Consider the following 23089-nt stretch of genomic DNA (forward strand, 5'->3'; position numbering starts at 1 on the left):
CAAAAGCTTTTTGAATAAGGAAATAAAAATGACTGTTTGCTTTTACACATTAACATTATACTTAGTTTCATGTTTACCAATATTCAATAAATGAAATATAACAATTCACTGTATTCTCTTTCTCTATATATAAATACATATCACTAAGATAACCTTGCTGAAAGTCAGGATAGTCAATTGTTTAGTTTATTGCTGCATCCTCAGTAATATCCCAGTGCTGGGTTCTAGTGCCTGGAAAAGTGCTTGCATATAGTAGGTGCTGAATAAAATTGCTCATTAATAAACATACTAATGAATAAACCTTAAAATCATTACATTTTCAGCATAAAGAATTGTAATACTGTATTACAAAATAGTGATAATCTTAAATATTAAATGCACAATTATCAGAGAGGCAGTATGAGGTAATTAAAAAATTAGGTACTAAGGTTAGACTGCTGAGTGTTGAATCCTGGCTTATCATTTGCTAACGGTGTGATCTTTGATAATTTACTTAACCTCTCTGTGCCTCAGTTCTTACCTGAAAAACAAAACAACAAAAAAAGATTTAAAAGCACCTAACTGAAGCACTTATATGAAAAGAAAATGAGTTAATATATACAAAGCACATAAAATGCCAGGTGGTTAAAAACAAAGTTATCTATTACTATATTTACATTGTCATATTTTAAAATTTATAAAACAATTTTGAAAGTAAACTTCATAAAACTATTTTTTTAATACAGCATACATTTTTTTCAAAATTAATTTCAAAATGTTTGTTCTAGAAAGTCAATCAAATTCAAAATAAATATGGGAAGAACAAAGAAAACTAGATTATAAATTATCAACTATTTTTCATTTGCTTTGGCTAGTCATTAAAAAACTAAAGAAAAAATACACAAGATTTTCCAAAAATCAATTTTGTAAACTTTAATGATCACTGTGGCAACATCCATTTCAGAAATATTTTTTCCAAATTATTTGTAGAAAACAAAATGCTTTATCAATTTTGCCTAAAATTTACCCATGGGAAATTTTAGGCAAAATAAAACAGCATGAGATATAATAATGACATTATAATAAACCATTATATTTAAACTGCAATCCACCCGTGTTAAATTGAGTTATAAATGATAGTTACGTAACTTAAAGAAAAAAAAATCATAAAATATTTGAAATTAATAAAAAGTATAATAAAATCTCGTTTGATTAAAATAAATTCATCTGTAAAATCATCAACCTAAAATGAACTTAAGAACTTAAAGCAATTGTTTTGTGCATTCAAAATATGCATGAATAACTCAATTAAGTCAAAGTATTCTACAATGAAAACCTTGTTAATAAAATGGAACAATTATACAAAATAATATAAAAATGTACACAGTGTTCTTTAAATTCTACAAAATTTGTATGAGTCTATAGTTTATATTTTACTACATTTGGCCAGAGAATAATTTGTACCTAAATATGTAACATATTTTAGAGATATTTTAATTATATTTTAATTTATATTTCAGTTATGATAAATAATAACCAAAACCATCTCTTTCCATAACCACAGGGTACAGCATGTTTAAATACTAAAGGCAATAACAAAATTCTATTAACTTTGTGCCTTTCAATTATAGAATTAAATTTTAAATTATTACTTAAAAATAGTATATTTCACATTGTGTTTCCATTTCTACATTTTAAACAGTTTAATTAGAATGGAAAACATTCAGCATAAATAATTTCAAATGAATTGCCTTAAAGAGATTGACACATTTGCTATGCTCATTCATTTAAATGCAAAGAAGGTCAAGTAGAAATGTGCATTAATGTTTTCTAATAAAAATAATTAGAGCTAAAATTACATATTAACTACTGAAATAACTATAGTTTAGTAAGAATTAGGAACAAATTACACTTGAAACTACACATGTAAAATATGTGGTACTGCTTCCAATTTTATTTCACCTCCTTAAGAAATATAGCATGGAATAGTAACTTATTAACTTTTAAACACAAATCTATCTTTGTGCCCCTTCATCAATTTATCACTGAAAGACAAAATCTATGCTTTTCACTTAGCTCAACCAGAATCTCTGTAAGCAGTCCTGAAGATGAAAAACAGACTCCAACTGGTTTTCGGAAAATCTACCTTTTCATGTATACTGTTCTCACACTCAATAAATACAGTGTTTTCATTGTATCCAACAGACAGCAAAGATGTCTTTTACCTCCTTTGCTCTGTACTACATAAAGATACCTCAGGTACATCAATTAATACGCAGGCAGTTTTCACATAAATCTTGCAGATATCCTATCCCAGGAAATCTACTGGCTACAAAAAATCCCATAGAGTACTGCTGGCAATGAAAATGAAGTGAATGAGAGTTCAAGCATTTCTTTTTACAAACAGCCTTTTTCTTTCTAAAGCTTGCTTCAGTGTGTGCCAATATAGTAACAGACATTATCAATGCATTTGCCTTCATTCCCACAACAACAACAACAAAATTATTTCTATAGATATTTTAAACTAAAACTCTAAAACAAAAACAAAAAAATGTAAATCAAAAGTAGCATTATTTCCATATGGGAGAAGTCAACACAGACACATAGGCAAATAAACGCATTAAAGAATATTGTACATTATGTTTTCAAAAGTATGCCTTGAAATGCTTGCAAAACAAAAGCTTGCTTTGTGCAAGAAACTGTATTTTCCCATATTTAACAAAGTGGGAGATGATTGTGACTGCCTAGATCCTACTCTCCCCATACCTCCTCCAGAAATTTATAAAGAGTAAAAGGAAAAATACACACGATTTATCCTTCCAGTGTAAATAGGAAATGAAGAAATTACAAGCTGAAATTTTTTTCTAAGTGGGGTAATAAGTATCCAGGAACAACACAATCCAGGCTGAACAACACTCATCCAGAGGGAATTATGGAAACTGAATGAATAAATAAGAAGTGGAAGTCTCCTGGTGGTGGAAGAACCGATGTATTATCATCAACAAGACCTTCAGAAAGAGAGCATCATCCTGAGGGGGCTGACAGTGCTGAGACCAAGTACATAAGTTGAATTAATAAATGCAAATGTCTACGGTCTATATGAGAGAAGAAACATTTAAGTTTGGATCAAAAGAGAATACCCAAATCTATGCTGTACACAAGTACACACCTAAAACAAAGTGATTCAGAAAGATTACAGAAAATTATTTTTTAAGTGGCCAAGTAGGCAAAGACAAACAAAAAGAAACCATAGCAGACAAGGTAGAATTTAGTCTCAAGAGCATTAAAGAGACAAAAAAGGGAAATTAGAATTTTCAAGGCTAAAATGCACAATGAAGATAATACAGTTAAGAACATTTATGAAATTATATGGAGCAACATTCATAAAGCAGAAATCAAAGGATACACAAAAATAAATAGGCTGATAAACAACAGACAAATTTAAACTAGCTCAACTCCCTCATTCCAAGGTAGATCACGTAGACATAGAACACCTAAAACAAATGATCGCTAAGGTAGAGCTTAAAGATGAAAACATAAACTACATTCCAATAAAAAGTAAAAAATAAAAAGACAATCACCTTCTCCTCAAGTACACATGACATTCCTGAAAATTGACCACAGGTTAAAAAAACCACAGTAAGTTCCAAAAAAGCAGAAATGGTACAAAATCATTCTTTGACTATAATGCAATAAAACTTGAAAGAATAACAACAACAAAAAAGTCCTTTCCATATGGAAATTTAAAATCTTAGCTAAGAGATAAAAACATCATAAAATTGTGGAACCGATGAAAATACCTATATATCAGAAGTTATGGACTAAGCAGTACTCAGAGGAAAGCTTAGCGACTTAAGCATTTATGTCAACAACACTGAAGAAGGTTAAAAAAATAAAGGGATTGAATATTTAACTCAAAAATAAAAAAATAAAAACATAATAAACAAAAGAAATCAGAAGAAACCGTTATTAACATATATTAGTGGAAGGAGTACAAAATGGTACAATCCATATAAATGGCATCTAACAATATCTTCCTAAATTACAGATGTCCTTTATCCCAACAATATCTATTGTGGGAAACTAACCTAAAAATATATCTGAAAAAGTATGAAATGATGTAGGTATCAGAGTAGTCACTATAGCAATGGGGAAGACTGGAAAGCATCCAATGTCCATCAAACAGGGACAAGTGAAATAAACTCTGGTCCATCCACACAGTCGAATACTATGCAGCTATGGAAAAAGAATGCTATGAACTCCATAACATGCTGCTAAGTGATAAAAAGCAAGATAAAGCACAGTACTTAAAATGTTCTATATTTTCTGAAAGCCAAGGATTAGCATATATACATATATTTCTTTGTTTTATGTATGTATGTATATTTATACACACATATAGACACATGTGCTGCACATATATTATATACATATATATGTTATATATAAATAAATGCAAAGTCATCTATATATAAAAGTAGATGGGAGAACAGAGTGAAAAAGACAGGGATGAAAACGAAATCTCTTTGAGCATGCCTTTTTTAAATGTAGTTTAACTTTAGAAACATCTGTTTTACATATAAAAAAAATTGAATCAAAAGGGAAAAGTGAACTAATTATATTTTAAATTCATAACAATTACAAAGATAAAACACTTCAGGTATCACTTTGGGGGACAAAGCACAAGGATAAAAAGAAATGCAAATAAATTTTAAAATTAATTTAGTTTTATATTTAGTAATATTGGCATTGTTTTCAAGCTATTTTATGGATATTATAAGAGAGAGTGAATAGTTATATTAATGTTATTATCAACCAAGGATTACAGTGTAAGAAACAGAAATACAATTACAAAGTTTAAAAAATAAACATGAATTGGAGATATCAATATTTTATATCTTCAATCAAATTCACAGGGCAGGACAACTTGAGTATCAAAAAGCATAATAAAGCAACTGACTGAAATATTCTGTATTATAAAAAATTTCTGAGTTCATAAGAATACTAAAAAAAGGAGATGGGGTGTGGGGGAGAGAGAGAGAGAAAAAACAAGTGCACAAACGAAGCAAAATAAATAAAGCAAAAAAATTGTTTAGCACAACTGAAAGCTCTTATTACTTTGTATTTGTCAATACAAAGGCAGGCATTTATACCTGTCTTTCCTCTACAAACTATTTCATGATAACTAAATAGTTCATATTAAATAAAGGACTCCAGCTTAAAAATATGGGAAGAATGATCAAATTGAAAAAGTTAACTTTTTGCATCCCCTATTGCATTAATGGACTCAGGCCACATTAATCAATGAATGAAAGTATTATGTAAAAGGTTGGTAAATAACTTTATAATGGAGGGTTTAGGCTATCACTAGCTGTACCCAGTACTCAATTGTACCATAATCAACAGTAAACAAACACTGTATGATTCCTAATTTAAGGCAAGATGACACACAGAGCACCGCCTATGAAAAAGTCTTGCTGAAATGACTGAATATGAATCTAACCAAGCCTTTGAGCTAACTTCCATTTACAGGAAATGCAGGACTTAGTGAAAAAATTTCAATGACACTAAAAGGAAGTAAATGGACAAATCCAGAATGTGGGACATTGTATAGGAAAATTAACATAGGCCCTGCAACAAATCAGTAGCATAAAGGAAAAAGTGGAAGGATTGCTACAGATTAGAGAGATTTCAAAGACCTGGATAAAAATAAAACGTATTATGCATGATTCAAATAAACCCAGATACATTTGGAAAAATAAGAAAAATTGTATTATGGATTATCAGTTGATACACACAAAAAAATCACAATTTTATTAGGTGTCACAACGCACTGTGGTTAAGTTAGAAAGAACCATATTATTAAAAACCATTTCCTGAAGTATGAAAGGATGAAATTGTATTTTGGGGATTTGCTTTAAAAAAATAAAATCAAAACCAAGAAAAATCAATGATGAAACACACGTGACTATAATTATATGGAATCTTTGTGTATTTATTTTGTAAATGTTTGAAGTTTTCAACAATAAAAAAGAAAGAAAAAACAAAACATAAGCAAACAAACAAAACTATTATCAAGGAGGCCTAATTAGAACCAGGCCTAAGTACAGAAAGTCGGCTTGCTTCTACTACCCATCTACTCCTATCCCACTCGCTGATACTTCAATCTAGATCATATTTCCTAATGATTGTAGACAGAGGAAGTGGAAAAGATGGTACCATTTGGGGGTCCAAAATTTTAAACCATCAGTATTGTACCAGAGTAAAGTTTTTATCTAGTTCCTGATTTTTTTGGGGGGAAATCCTCATTATATATTAACCATTGGTTAAGCCCCTATCAAGTCCCTTGAGAATTTCACAAGTTAAATAATAAAAAAGAACAAAACAGTTTAAGCCAGGTAGCAAAGAATATAATGAGACTTTTATTTTAGAATTATCATACTGAACACACAGTATAGAAATTTAAGTTGGATTTCAGTAGGTAAAAGAGAGAAGTTGAGTAGTAAGAAGTAAGAGCAAGAACAGAACACTCTTTCATAAAACTTGACAGCAAAGGAAGACAGATGAGGTGATGGTCAAAGTGATGGCAATAGAAAGAATTTGACGTAAGACAGGTGATAAATGACGGAGTAAGGTACCAGAGGAGACTGATAGATACAGTATTTATAGAAATAGAAGGACTGGCCTTAAACAAGGAAAGACAGTTTCATTGCTGGATTATATGGATTATAAAGTATGAGGGTGAAAACAGATATAGATATTCGGCATTCAGATATACAAATGGTGGGGATAGGGAAGATTAGAAAGATTCAAATTGATGAATTATTTCTTTTAGGCAGTATTAGTAGCCTCATCTAAAGGAAAGGTTAGTGCAAGTGATGTATGTAGGCAAGGAGAGTAGTGATGAAAGGGTTTACCACGGAACAGTTATGACAGTTGCTGACAAGTGTAGAAAGCGTTGGATCCATAAAAATATGATGGCAGCAAACTGGGGCATTATGTTCTCCAGTGGAGCTCAGATCACTACTGGTTATAAGAAAAGTAAACGGGAGGTGAATATGTAATAGAAGAGCTTCTAACAACTACGCATTTGCCAGTGGTGGGGACATATTCCTTTTATACACATTAAAAATAATTCTATTTCCTTGGATAAATTACAATAAAGATTTTAAAAGTATGGCCTGAATAAACTTTAAAAAAAAATTGTGATGGTGGCCTATTCTTAAAATGAAAAGAGTGAAACAAAATATAATCATGAGAAATAAATGCCTATATATTCAAATTCCATTGTTCTCACCAATTCGAGTGATTTTATTATGTGAAAGTTCAAGATTCTGGATATTAGTGCAGCCATCGAAACCATGAAAAGAAGTCAGTTGATTTTTATTAAGAAGAACAACACAGAGATTTTCCAAATTTTCACAGTTGATAGTCTCAATATTGTTTTCCTAAAACAAAGAATAAATGTAATTAGTTTTATTTCAATGGCTTATTAATGAAACATTTAAAGCTGGCAATAAAAGGAAGGTTGATACGATCTCCAAATGAATACCTGAATCTCTAACTTTTAAAAAAGCTGTGTAGAATGTTATACTATCTAGATAAAAATATTAAGTAACCTAATAAGTATTTAACTGATTTTGTAATTACTAACAATCTTTTAAAATATACAAAATACAGAGGATTATATAACAACATATTTCAATCTAAATGAACAAGAGTGAACATTGGGTCATAGTTCTTACAGGACTGTAATTTTAAAGAAAGCAGACACTGAAAAACTTGAAATCTCCCGTTTCTGTTCCTCATCACTTCCTTTCTAAAGAAACGCTAACATCATGAGTTAAATATATATCTCATGTATACGTTTATAATTGCACTATATACACACATTTATGCAATGCATAATATTGGTCTCTGTGTCCAGATCATGTGTCAAGGACGCAACAGCAATTCTGTGTTTGAAAAACTCAGAAAGATAAATGGGCTTTTCAGAAACGTAAGGGTTTAGTCCACTGTATCTCTCTCAAAAATATTTATGAGTATAGCCTTTGTCTAATGGAGTGAACTTAATATGAAGCATAGGAAACCCACAAAGTTTTAAAAGAAAATATATTGTTGGAAGTACCACCAGTTTGAACTGAAAAGAATTCAATTAAAAATGAAAATGAATCCTGTAGGGACTCCTCCGCCCCTGCCCCACCACCCTTCTATTTAAAAACAAACAACAATAAAAAAAGGCTGAGAGAAATTCCCAGCTGCAGAACGGGGCACTTTTAGGGAAAGAAAGTATGTCTTGATAATGGAGTCAAAAGCCCAGTGGACAGAATCAAGAGTCACAGAGAACTACTACCATGGAGCGAAAGAGAGTCCTTATTAAGGAATTGATGATATGTGCTCAGCTATGGACCAGGGACTGCTATGGGTTTGTTGTTTTCTCCCATTTTGAGTGGCAATGACTACTGTAATTAATGAAGCCTCGTCTCACCATTGTATGTGGGTGTTTGTGTGGCAGTGTGGAGAGGGATGGTAACTTCTTAGTTTACTACACACAGGTCTGAGTTGAGAGAACTATCAGAGCAGATCATCTCCACTTGGATCTGATTTAGATGAGAAGACTCTATACTTCAAGTCTGAGTCTGATGCCGTAAGTTGATGAGACTGGGGTTTTTGGGACATGAGAGTATTTTGCATGTGGGGAAAATGTGACTCATTAGGAGCCAGAGGGTAGACTGTGGTAGACTGTTACTTTGAAAGCCCCCAATAAACCTAACAACCCAATATTTATACATCCACACAGTTCCCTGCGACATGAACTAAGGGCTTGGCCAACAGAACATTAGCTACCATGATGGCAGTAGGTGCTTGATAAGCACTTGTATATTGGAGCTTGCTGTTTTGGATTCTGATACCCTGTAAAGAAGTCCAGGAGGGTGTGTGTGTGGGGGGGAGGTGGGGGGAGAGAGAGAAAGAGATTGAAATCCCAACCTCTCAAGGTACCAATCACATAGGAGAAGGCATTTTAGACATTCCAGCCCAAGCTGCAAATTATATAAGGGACCCAGTCAACACAATATGAAACAGAAGAAATGCTTGGACCAGCCTGGCCTCAAAATAAAATGTCTGTTGTTGTAATTTACTAAGAAATGTGGTCATTTGTTATCCAGCAAAAAGTAACAAAAGCAATCATCTACAAGAAGAAATAACTAATTTCCAGGACATACCACCAAATCATCTTACCTCTATAGTTCTCACAAATTTTTGGCCTTGATCATAATGTACATGTTATTTTAGTAAATGTTTCTTTAAAATATTCTTTTCTGAAATGTAAATGTGAATCCACATTATATTTTATTTTAATAAGAAAAATAATTATGAGAACAGAGGGCATACCTGCACATCAACATATTTCAGTTTTTTGCAGTTACTCAGACTATGCAAAGAAGTTAATCCACAGCGTTGAAGAGACAGAAACTGAAGATTTGTACACTCTGCCAATATGGAAAGACTACAACCTGGCAAATCTTGAAATGTAACTGTTGTAACCTAGAGAAATCAGGAAAATTGGCATGCACAATATTAGTTAACAATAATGAATATAAACTATATTAGCCTTGCAACATTGTTTTAAAAAAATCATCTAAAAATAATGATATATATTGAAACCCACATTTATTAACAACTCAATTTCATTTCAGCTATCTGGACTCTTGTTCCCCATATAGAAAGGCAAAACAATGCAATCATCCACTACCAGTTTACGTTCAAAAGGAATATGCATAAAAGTAATAACAATAATTTATTAGCTCATGCCAATTTTTCACCAAATTCACTTTCCTTGTTTTTCATGTCCTTGACATGATTTTCAGAATTGCACTATATCCATAAACAAATTAATAATATTTGGTGACAACTATATTAAAGTCCAGGCACATAACCACCATGTTTACATAGCGCATTACTAAGTAATCATGTTTTTATAAAAATTCTAGTCTTCTATCCTCATAAGCCCTTCTTTCACCGCATGTGTTAAGCACAGGGAAATCAACTTCATTTAGAAAGGCGCCACTAGGTGGCGGTGTGGCGCAAAACCAAAGTAAACTAAGGGAGTATCAGTTAGGAATTTCCTATTCTATCTAGCTGGACCCTACATTCCCAGATGTATTCACTCTTAGAAACTTGATAATGGCTATAGGGCCCTTAAACACAGGCTTCAAGGTACAAATCAAAGCTTTTTACAGCGCTTCACTGAGGGAGAAGATGCCCTTAATAATTTAAATTGAGATCTTTAAATACATCCCCTCTCAAATGGGAACATTACACTAGCAATTTCACTGATTGAGACAGAATTCTTGAAAATAAAATATGCCTTCTACTAAGATTTAAAAGGTTACATTTTAGAGAACCAATTCAAATTAAATGTGAAAAAGTATTATAAAATTACAAAATACCTGCTGTAAAGTATTCCAAGGGCCACACTGAAGAATTTCTAGTGTATTCAAAGGGGGCAGAACGTCAGCTGGGCATTTTACAAGTCTCTTTCTCGTAACAATCTTTTTTTGTTGATTTTGCTTTAAAATTTCAAACCAGGGTTTAAATGATTTTATCCAAGCTCGTCTCTTTTCTTCAATACAAGATAGAAGTGTTGGCTCTGGTACAGAGCAGGTCACCATACTTTCACGTTCAGCTCCATTTTCATGACATTCTTCTGCACTTCCTTTAACCGGAGACTTCAGAGAGTTTACTTCTTTAAAAATCAAGGAGTTTTTTGTGTTATAGCCATCCACGTCTTTACAAGGAGTATGTCTACCTAAAATACAATTTTGTTTGGTTATTTTGCATTCTACATTTATCATAGCATCACTAGTATTACAAATCACGTCACTATTCAGAGCATTGCTTTTGGGGTTCTCCTCAGTTTCTTTAGATTTTACATCAGTTGCTTTTTCTTGTGGTATTACATTTCCCCCTATATTTTCAGAATTTTGTAATATTAGTTTCATTGAAATTCGTTTTTGTTTCATTGAAATCACTGAACTGTTATTCTCTTCATATAATGTTCCACTCTGTTCTAATATCTCTTCTTTTTCTACTTTTCGTATCTTACTCTGTTGATTATTTTTGATTATTTTCTGTGCTTCATTGTTTTTCACCTCATTAATTTCTTGATTATGTCCTAATATTATCATTTTGGTTTCTTGTATTATATTATTATTTATGGTAGGCTTCAAGGTTTCCTCTTTTTGTATTGGAGACTTTAATTTTTGCAGCAGAAACTGTTCTTTCACATTATCTTTTAGCTCTGGATGTTCCAATTCGGATTTTTTGTCTATATTTTCATATTTTCTTTCTTGCTTGACCAATTTTTCTGAACATTGTTGTTTTGCTAGCTTTTCATTTTTTTCTTCTATTTTAAATTCTGCCAAATTTGCTTGGCTTGATATAGATTCTTTTAATTGCACTTGTATTGATTTTTTTAATACAAGCTGTCTATCTACATTTTCTCCCTTATTCGATTCTTCAACTAACCAAAGGGGAACATCTTCCCACTTCTTTGACTTTTCATCCCCTAGCTTTTTGACTATATCATCCTGATTCTCTGATGTATCTTTGACAGTTAAATGTTCGGCATTACGTTCTCCATTTTTTAATGCTCTACTTATCATTAGCTGTTGTCTTCTCTCTTCTTTTAATCTTAATTTTTCTTTGTGTAGTAGTTGCTCTTTTTCTTGTCTCAAGATGTTCTTTTTTTCTTCATATTCTTCCTCTCTCCTTTTTCTTTCTTCTTTTTTCTGCCTTTCTATCTCTTCTTCTATTCTTTGTTCCTCCTCTAATTTTTTTCGTTTTTCTTCTTCCATCTTTCGTATTTTTGCTTCCTTTTCTTTCCACTCTAGTGCTTTCCTTTTCTTATTTTCTATTTGTTCTTTTATGATTGGGCCATATTTTTGGTAGGCCACAAATGCTCTATATTTAGCTTGAATTTTTACAGCTGCATTATGTTGCAGTTTTAACAAACGTATTTTTTCTTTTTCCTGTAGTTCTTTAAATCGTGTTCTTTCTTCTTCCATTTGTAAGTGCAAGTTTCTAATAAACTCCTAAAATAAAGATGAATAGTAGTCAGCATAAACTAAATGTGTGATGTTATTAAAATATAATCTAAAATACAAATTGAAAACAAAACTAAAATTGAAATCATAATGAAATTACTGTAAAATTCACTTCGAAAAATTCAAGTCATTTATTTTAAAGGATATTAAGTTGTTTTTTTTAATATTTAGGAGCTTCTATTATGTCAGTTGATACTCTAAATATTATGCCTATACTAAGCCATGCAGAATAAATTGAGGCATTCCTTGAGTATAGAAAGCATATGAAATCAGAGTAACACAGAACAAAAAGCAAGAGAAACATAAGCCAAAATCTGTGTGGAAAAAAAGGACTTCAACTTTCTGAGATGAGGGTTGTCATAAAGGAGATTCCTAGAGCTAGCACAGAGACTGCAGAAGCAGGGAATTTTTTTGTGTGAGACTTATGATACAGGAAGGTGAGGTAAAACATACATATGAGCTATATGAAGAACTAGCCCAGTCACACACCTTATCCTTTCTCAACTATTAACAGAACTGATAAGCACATAGTGAGTTAAACGAGATAATTTGCAGTTTGGTGAGAAAATATCATTGTCACAAGACTCCTAAAACACAAATAAACATATCAACAAAATTCAGCAAATATCTGAGGAAAACTCACACAAATGTGAGGCAATGAAAATACTTTTTTATGCAATGTGTCTTTTTTTCCCCACTGGCTGCTTTTAAGACTTTTCCTTCCTTGTCTTTAATTTCAATAGTTATACTATTAAATTTCTAGTTGTGATTTTCTTTGTATGGATTCTACTTGGGGATCATTAATCATCTTTGAATATTCTGATTTTTTAATAATTTGAAACCATTTCAACTATTATCTCTTCAGAATTACTTTAAATGTAAATGGAATAAATGCTCCAATTAGAAGACATAGGGTGGCTAAATGAATAAGAAAACAAGACCCTTATATGTGCTACCTGAAAAAGACTCACTTCAGACCGAAAGACAAACATAGATTCAAAGTAAAGAGATGGGAAAAAGATATGTTATGAAAATGGAAACAAAGAAACAAACAAAAGCTGGAGTAGTGATAATCATACCAGGTAAAATGGGCTTTTAAACAACGGCTATAACAAGAGACAAAGAACGTCCCAGTAATCCCACTTCTGTGTGTTTATCTGAACAAACCCAAAATGCTCTTTTGAGGGGCGTGTGCATCCATATGTTCATTGCAGCATTGTTTACAATGGCCAAATGTGAAGGCAGCCTGGGTGTCCCGCAATGAATAAATGGATATAGAAGAGGTGGTACGTATATACAATGCAATATTGCTTGGCCATGGAAGGGAATGGGTTCTTGCCATCTGTGAGGGCATGGATGAACCTGTGATGAGTGGAGTACGTCAGACAGAAAAAGACAGATGTAATGTGATTTCACTTATATGTGGGATCTGAAGAACAAAATAAACAAACAAAACAGAAGCAAATCCACAGATACAGAGAATACTTTGATGGTTGTCAGATAGGAGGGGGGTTGACAGTGGGTGAAAAAGGGGAAAGGATTAGGAAGTACAAATTAGTAGTTATAAAATAGTCATGGGGATATAAAATAAAGTATAGGGAATATAGTCAATAATATGGTATTAATTAAGTATAGTGCCAAGTGAGTACTAGATTAGTCAGGGGGATCACTTCTTAAATTATATAAATGTCTAACCACTATGCTGTACACCTGAAATTAATATAAAACAATATTGAATGTCAATTGTAATTGAAAATTTTAAAATGGGGAAAAGATGAAGGAGAATAGAGGTTCATATTTCCAGGAATAAAACAAAAAAGTCATGGGGATGTAATGTACAGCATGGGGAACACAGTTAACAATATTGTGATAGTGTGGTACGGTGTCAGATGGTTGCAGGACTTACGCTGATCACTTCTTTAGGTGTATAAATGTTGAATAACTATAGTGTACACCTGAAACTAACATAATATTGTATGTTAGCTATATTCTAATAAAAATCTTTTAAAAATGTTTTTAAATGGTAAATGTTCACCAATGATTCCATCCAATGATCCATTTCCAGGCTTTTAGCCAAGAGATGTGAAAGTATCTATCTACACAAAAATTTATACATTTAATATCTACAGAAGCTTTATTTGTAATAGCCATAAACTGAAAACAACCCAAATATGCATCAATAGGTGACAAGATCAACAAAATAAGGTATATTCATATGATGGAATACTACTCAGGAAAAACAATTTAAATATGCAAGAACATGGATCGATATTTTTAAAAAGTATGCTGAATGAAAGAAGTCAGACAAAAGAGAACTGTATATATTCCATTTTTGTAAAATTCTAGAAAACACAAACTAATCTATAATGACAGAAAACAGATCAGTGGTTGCCGAGGGAGGGAAAAGGGGGTTCTGAAGAGGGTAGAAAAGAGAGATTATGAAACGGTGCAAGAAAACAGATATGGTGTCATTGTTCAGTATTTTGTTTGTGCTTATGGCTTGAATGATTTATATATGTTAAAATTAATCAAATTGTACACTTTAAATATGTGTAGTTTATTATATGTAGTACAATGTAGCTTGTTGTATGTAATCTTAATAAAGTTGTTTAAAAATGATAAAAAAAAGTATAGCCAGTAAAAACCTACCTTTTCTGGGGTATGTTTATATAAATAAAGGGAAGACTTGAAGGAAATACAAAGAAAGGTGAACAGCAGGAGTATGGGAAATTTTATCTACTTTATACTTGCAATTACTTAAAATAATTTTATATAGAAATTGGGATAAAGTTACATTTTAATAAATGTGTTATCAGAATCATCTTACATTTAATGGGGTTATTTAGCACATTCAATGAACTGTGTTCAAGAAATGCAGTAATTTTCAATCGTAATGATATGTTCATAATTGTATGTTTCCTCCAACCTCAAAAGAAATTTGGAATTATAATTTTATATAAACATGCTCACTCACTAACCAGTTTATATTAATTTTCAGGACATTCTGTTTCAAGAAGAGTTTCTAATGATTAATGAATGTTTAAAGCTTTAGTAAATTAAATCTTATACCAGTTAGGCAATATTATTTTAAAATGTCTATTTCAAGCACAGTCATTTATTTTAAAGGAAAAATGATTATTGCACTGAGTAAAAACAACTAATAGATACCTCATGCTGTTTAAATTTCTCTTTCCACATTTTCTTTTCTTTATGGAGTTCATCATTCATCTTGTCCTGTTCTTGCTGAACAGATGACAATATTAAAATATTATATTCACATATCAAAGAACATTATGTCCATTATATGTAATTCTCACTACATATATTTGTAAACAATGTTTAAAATAGCTCACCCATTGATTTTCAGTTATTAGTACTGGGATAACATCTTTAATCTCAATCTAAAGTGTCATATAAATGATAGCTAGGGTTCTCATTTTGAATAGATAAAGATGTTTGTAACCTGGGAAAGTTGTTTTACTTATTTGAATATGTTTATTCACATAATAAAGAGCATTGGCTAGAAATACTATTGGGTAATGTAAAATTATAAATAATAATGTTTGTAAAATGGGCTTTGCATTATAATATTTTTCTCTCTACACCATCCCATTTAATTTATATAATAAACTAGTTCAGTGGGTAATGATTTTCTTTTAATAACTTTTTATTATAACATATTTTGTTAGGGATCTGAAGAATAAACTAATCAGTAAAATATAATCCTTTTAAGATTTTACCTATCACAAGTTCACACATTACCCCAAATTTAGCAATATAAGCTTATTGTAAGAGAAGACTATAAAGGGTCACAGTAGAAATAGGTCTCATCATTGGAAGATCATAAAGGTTTCATGCAGAAGGTTATATTTGAAATGACTTGGCTTTCAATAGTTTACAGTGACATTTATTAAATGTTTTTGAACTAGGAAAATTACAGCTCCGCTTTCATGGAAATCATAATGTTACATTAGCTAGAGTTAGAAACAAAAAGCCAAGGCCACTAAGGAGATCAGTAAGGCAGGTACGAGAGAAGCCCACGTGAGAATCAGTAAGGGCCTTCTGTAGAGAGCGTGGCAGGAGCCAGAACAGACACAAAGACAATGTAAACATGAAATTGCCACAGATTGTTAAATGACTGCATATGAAGGAAGTGGGAAAACTTCTTTGGACATTACCATATATGAGCTCTGGGAACTTTTGATAGGATTTATGAAGGAAAATAATGTGCATTTTTTGTTTTTGTTTTTTAATAAATATCCTTCAGATAGCACTATGGTGGGTGAATTTGTGGATGATTAAAAGTAGGGTGAACAATTACAGCGTACAGTGAACATTCCAAGCTAGATTTTAGGATATCCTAAAGTAGGAAGGAGCAGTACCTATATGGATGGAAAGATGGATAATAAAACTCTTAAAAGGAAGAGGGTAATAGGAGAGAGGGAAGATCAAAAACAGTCCTCACTTTTCTAGCTTGGGCTATGCTGGTAGTATGGCTCATCAAATTAATGAATACCAGGGGAGGAGCATGATTCAGAAAGAAAGACAATACACTCAGTTTTAGGTACATTAAGTTCTGACTGTGACGTACCTGTAGGAGAGCTATGTAGTTCACTTCTTTGTTGTTGTTATCAATATAGACTTGGTTCTGAGCAACCAAGGCGAAGGATGAGATTATTGAGAGACAAAGTATATGGAATAAGAAAAGGAAGGACAAAGAAGGAAAGTCTTGGGTACTACATTCAAGGAGAGAGAAAAAAAAAGCTTAAAAAGGAGGAACTTCCAAACATGTAAGAAAGAGAATCAAGTCAGTACGGTCCCAGAGAAGCCAAGAGAAAGAGAAATGGTCAACAATGTTTTACTGGTGTAAATTGCTACAGAGGCCAAAACAAGAACTGGAAAAGAACCTGTGAGTATAAACCCAGAAGTCATTGGTTATTTTTATCACAAGCAGTTTCACTCAGTGGGATGTTGGTAAACACCTAGCAGGATTACAATAATGAGAGGCAAGGAAATGGATATAGCAAAAATAACTACTCTTTTAAGAAGCCTGACTATGATGAGCAAAGCTAAAGAGCTTGCTAAAGTGAGATATATGGGCAAAGGTGATCGCATGGTTTTTCCTTTGTTTCGTTTGTATGATGGGAGAAAATTAACATGCTTATAAACAATAAGAAAGGAGGAAGTTGATGAGGTGTTTCGCATATAGGAAAAACCAGGGGTAAATTGGAAAATGATAGAATATAGAACAGAGGAGGAAAAGCTAACCTTTGGTAGAAGGAAAAAATCTTTGTTATTGAGATAGAAGCAAAAGCAAAAAAAAAAAAAGGGTGAATATAGAGGTTGATGCTAACTACATATGGGGTTAGAAAGGAGAGGAAGTCCATTGATGCAAAAATGTTGTGTGATCATATGCTAATAATGAGGTGGAACTTTTATGGAAAGAGATTTACAATAGCAGTTTTGGGGAGTAAGAAGAGGATGCTAACAAAAGACACAGGAAAAAAAACACTAAAAGGAAGTCAGTCATATATTTAGAACATCATTATAAAATTTTGGAATGGCCCTTCTGGAACGCTTTTAAGCCCCAAGGCATAAGAAAGCATGCATTAAGGAACTCATTAAACCTACTGTCATTTTTTGAAAATCATGATTTTATGATGGAAATGACCACATTAATTTAGTGTGTGGGAAGGTAACTATAACCAAAGGAAAGCTAAAGATCAATTGTATACTACTAAAAAAGCCATAACCAAAGTGGTTCTACAATATTATAATTATTTTTAATCTGTTTATTTTCTATGTAATTAGGAAATGCAATGTACTCAACTTGGAGGGTTAGAATACCCTGAACTGCCCAGGTGAGCATGTGCCAATGTTCTTTCTATATATGGAATACTCAAATCTAGCAAGTTCTGAGTAATAGCTAAGTCAACTTAAGTGATCTAAGACAGAGAAGTCAGTCCTGCCTGCTTTGTAAACATTCTGAAGATCTAATATTCCCCAGTAGGGTCCTAAAAATCTACCAGTTTCTCAATATGCCACTACGGTCAACTGAAAGTGTAGACCTCCTGGGGTAATGTTAGGCAGAAAACCAAAATAAAAACAACACAAATCTCCTCCACACCAAAAAATTTCTAGTCAAAGGAATTAGCTCAGTTATGAAGATAGATGAAGTACAAAAGCATCATCTACATGCTTGAACCTCTTTAGCCAAATATGTCTTACATAATTGCTATTTATCAGACCACATTGCGTATCAATAAAATTGTTACCTTTTCCTATGATTAGAAGCGTATAAAAAAGCAACAAATTACGCTGTAAATGTCAGCCTTTCTAGGATGCTTTTTAAAATCTCATAGAATCTAAGCATTCCCATAATCCAAAGCAGTACCTGAAATTCCAATGAATTTCAACAAAAACTAATCAAGGAGCTCATATTAAATATTTTCAATTTATAGTCAATCGCTTCTATTATCCGGAGTAATTAAAAGCCATAGATCAGAGCTCAGTCTACACTACAATCCAAAATATCAATACACTTCAGAAGTAGCTGTGGTTCAAAAAAAAAAAATGTATGAAAAATAAAAACCAAGAGTACCAAAGCACTCTTACCTTCCGAATATCCTCTAATTTATTCTTTTCAATTTCAAATTGTTTCATCCAGCAATGTCTCTTTGCTTCTTCTTCTTGAAATTGCTTTTCTTCTCTATCCCTCTGAGCTTTGAGTGTTTCTTTCTCTTGGTCTTCTAGTTCTTTTTGTTTGTCTTGCCAAGCCTCAAAAGACTGCCTACATCTTTCCTCCACTTCACAGTATCCAAAATTTATTTCACCATCATCTGCACTCATGAAGAGGAATATTATTATTTTTTTAAGATCAAACCTGTCAAAAGTGATCCAATATAAAGCATTAAAGTAATTTTGAAATGAAGGAATAATTTCAGCATATCACCAAAGCAAAAAAGTGATAAAATACACAAAAATATAGTCTTGAATATACCTGGAAATTCCATTGCAGTTAATAAAGAAAACACATAACTTGTCTTAAGGTATTTCATAAAACTTAATATAAAAACATAATGTGTGTGTGTGTGTGTGCGTGTGTAGGTAAGAGCCACTTAATAAATTGAAGGTTGGGTATATGTATTGCAGTCAGTTATATATGTGGAAAAATTATAAATATATTTAAATCAAATTTATTTAGGAAATATAAAGAAAACTATGAGAATATGTAATTAAATAAGTAAAGGCATAATTTCAAATATTGTGATTGTGCTTTTCTTTGTCGAAAGAAAAAAAATTCTAAATTTTCTTAGATGGCTATGATCAGATAAAATTTATTAAAAATATAATTGAGCAGTTTAGTCCACCTGGCAAAACATGTTCATCTACAGGCAAGTCATGAGGAGCAGGCTCTGGAACAGAATCAGGACTGCCACACCGGGTTTTACTTCTCAGAAATTCTTCCTTTTCTATTTCAGATAATATCTAAGAGGTTAAAAGAGTACCAATAATTAAAGATAACCAAAATAGTAAATCTATCATTTTAATAATATATTAAATATTTATATACACATGTCCAGAACTTCATTTACTTCAAACCTCTCTCAAATATTATTCTATAACACATTAGTAATTATTGTCTTTATGGTGAATAAAAATGTTTTACTATGCAAGCCGATTGTATTTTACCCTCTTTATGTTTTGCAGAACTCTAATCGCTCTATAATTTAATCCACAACATTCAATTAAACTACCTGATAATAATTTCAGAATGTTTCTACTAATATTTGTTTTTCTCCTCATACACTTCTATCTATCTTATCTGTAGTTATTGCTCACCTATACAAATTGCTAATATATTCAGTATATTTAAAAAACAGAACTATTCTCTAGTCTGAATTATACATAAGTCGTAATTTTGATGAATACTTGTCTATAATTAGATATCCACTATAATCTAGTTGGAAAGAAATAGGTTCTCTATTACAATGAAATGGCAGTATGATAACTCAAAACTAATATTTCAAGGTTCAGTGTTACCAAAAAAAGAGTAATAGACATCATGTAAGTAATTTTCATATTATTTTAGACATCTTAGGGAGTAGGAATAGAGTTAGATTAAAAAAAAATAGAGTTAGGTAAAATGAGAGTTAAAAATGAATCCAAGATGCTGAATTGTAGAAGAGATTTTTCCTGTAAATATATTTTGGGGGAGATGGGGAGGTTAACCAAAAATGTTAGCTAACTCTCCTTAATTCTGACTTTTTCAGGGATATTTAATTTTATCTTTAAAAAAGTAACATAAGATGTTCTATGTTTAAAGTTTCTATAGAATATTTAAAGTCTCTGTTGGAACACAGTACATTCCTTAGCAAGGTAATAAACAATAGACTATATTCATTATTTTTCTCAGTTTTTAGGGAAAAATATGCACTGCAGTTCTGTTTTATCAACAGCACATTCAATTCACAAGTATTGATGCTTCAAATCACTATTTCTAATATTTTTAAAGATTAAGTTTGAGTGGTTTTGTATTGTATGCCAAGAAAACATAAAACCAAAAATTATATTCTTAAATACAATTAATTTTTAAATCAGTAAACTTTTTAAACCCGTGAAATACCATCCTAAGAAGGAAAAGTAGATTTCTCACTGTAATATTGAGTACTTCTAGTCAAATGCTGAACATATACCTTCATTAATTGGTCTGGATTTTCTTTACATCCAGTTGGTAATTCTATCCTCAAATGCATATGATTATTAGAAGTTGCTCCATAACTACAGCCTAGAGAAAGAAAAAAAATATCATAACTTTAAATACTAGAGTAGGGCATAACATGTTAAAATCCGAAACCCATTCATCATCCTTTAATCTCAAATCTTATCATAGTATATTCTTGATCAGTAACTCAAAACAACAGAAAAATGGTGAAGAATAAAAAACGGGATCTTCTCAGTTTTCTAAAGCACTGCTACAATTGTAGTTATATAACCTTTTATGTAACTAATTTTCTATAATTGGCCCTTTGATTTTTTTCATAACTAAGCTATATAATTGCCAATATATTTACATTTTCATTGTATAAAACACAACTCAAAATATATAAACAAGTTAAATTCCCCTATAACTTAACTATAGAAAATCACTGCCAAAATTTGAAGCATCTATAATGTTTACATACCCATTCACACAGATGCTCAGGACAAAATCTTGGGGCCACTTTCCTCTCTTCCTCTTATACCATTCCATCAATAAATCCTTTTGGTTCTTCTACCTTAAAAATGGTTTCTAGAATGTGACCATTTCATCATTTCTACTCAAATCACTGTCATGTCTAACCATACTATCAAAATAGTCTTGTGTAGACTCTTGTTACCTCAAGGCATCTTATCTACAGTCACCAGAATGATTGTCCCAAAATATAAGTCAGATACTGTCACTCCTTACTCAAAAACCTTCATATATGCAGAACAGAACTGCAGTTCCACACCATGGTTTATAAGAGCCGTATATGATCTGATCCCTGGTGTTCTTATATACAATTATGAGGGCTTACTGTTCTTCAAACACATTAAGCCCAGTCAAGGGGCCTCAGCCTTTACAATTCCCTCTTTCTGGAACACCAGCTCACTAAATGTCCTCGTGGCTCATCTTCTTACTCATTAAGATACCTTCTCAGTCATTGTTCAACTAGCACTTCTTCAGAGGGGCTTTTCCTGACTACCTTATCTATAATAGCAACCTCCAAACTCTATCCCTTTACATTGATTGCTTGCCTTCACAGCAATTATCTCTTGAAATATTACATATTTATTTATTTGCTTATTGTCTTTCTCCTCACACTGGAACATTAGAACAGGAGAGTAGAACCTTTGCCTGTTTTGTTCTCGGCTGTATTTTCAGTGGCTAGAATGATCTGAACAACACTGTCACACAGCAATATTTGTTGAATGAAGATCAATGAATATCCACATTATAATGTATGCTAATATTTGCATAAGTGACATTGATTTTTATAACAATTTTAATAATATATCATGAATATTTCTTATGTCATTAAATAATTGTCTTGCATAAATAACATTGAATTTTCTACCAATTTTAATAACATACCGTGAATATTTCTTAGGTCATTAAATATTTGTCTAAGCCACCTTTTTGAATGGGTGCATTGTTGAACACACCAAGGTACTGTTGAACATTTAAGTTGTTGCCATTTTTCATTAAACCAAACCATGATTAATTTTAGTTAAATCTTCGATTACTCTATTATTATTAGAATAATTCCAAGGAGTAAATTTGCTCAGTTGAAGACAATAAAGATCGTTAGGCTTTTTATATAAATTATATTTTTCTCCAAAAAGTCAGTCCCAAAATTAGGTTTCTTTTCTTTAATATAAATAGAATGTCTGGTTTTAATTACGATTGGTGAAAACAAATGTTGGTGGCTAGTATTTATTGGAGACATAAGGAACGTAGTACAGAAAATGAGTAAATAAACTAAATTGAACAGTCCAACATACTATAGACATTATATTAAAGTATATATATATATATGTATATATATATACACACATATATATGTATGCATATATGCATATATGTATGCATATATGTATATATGTGCATACATATATATGTATACATATACATATATATGCATATATACATATGCATAAGAGATCAGAACTTCAAGCGGTTTAATTTTCTAAATTATAAATTACTCATACTTACAGAAAACTTATCTGCCAAGCAATGAAAACTATACTTACTTAAAACATCAGTATCTTCTAAGTCCTGAAGAATGAGTTCTTCAGCCGTTTTACTCTTATTCTTTATGATGTTAATACAGTGAAGAACTGACTCAGGTAATTCAACTAAATCCTAAAAGTTTCAATAATGAAAGAAACTATAATATTGTTTATCAAAAAACTATGTGTCAATTATTCCCTCCTGCATTCCACACCCAAAATTTGAGCAGAATGTGTAAAAGAAATAA

The 23089-nt window shown here is 31.6% G+C and overlaps 1 protein-coding gene across 3 annotated transcripts in view; it reads right to left on the bottom strand.

The window, feature by feature from the left end:
- The window catches only part of LRRIQ1 (leucine rich repeats and IQ motif containing 1), a 184085-nt gene that overhangs the window by 156173 nt on the left and 4823 nt on the right, over positions 1 to 23089 (bottom strand). The window contains exons 3-10 of one of the 3 annotated variants that reach the window (XM_019754918.2): positions 22863 to 22974; positions 20783 to 20874; positions 19457 to 19574; positions 18702 to 18925; positions 15255 to 15329; positions 10431 to 12074; positions 9373 to 9525; positions 7277 to 7427 (exon numbers count right to left, since the gene is read on the bottom strand). In XM_019754918.2, the coding sequence (XP_019610477.2) occupies positions 7277 to 7427; positions 9373 to 9525; positions 10431 to 12074; positions 15255 to 15329; positions 18702 to 18925; positions 19457 to 19574; positions 20783 to 20874; positions 22863 to 22974 (2569 nt within the window). The remainder of the gene's footprint in view (positions 1 to 7276; positions 7428 to 9372; positions 9526 to 10430; positions 12075 to 15254; positions 15330 to 18701; positions 18926 to 19456; positions 19575 to 20782; positions 20875 to 22862; positions 22975 to 23089) is intronic. The other 2 variants (XM_074325334.1, XM_074325335.1) reach the window with 2 other exon arrangements.

Source organism: Rhinolophus sinicus, linkage group LG02 (assembly GCF_036562045.2).
Source record: "Rhinolophus sinicus isolate RSC01 linkage group LG02, ASM3656204v1, whole genome shotgun sequence".
Taxonomy (NCBI): Eukaryota; Metazoa; Chordata; class Mammalia; order Chiroptera; family Rhinolophidae; genus Rhinolophus; species Rhinolophus sinicus.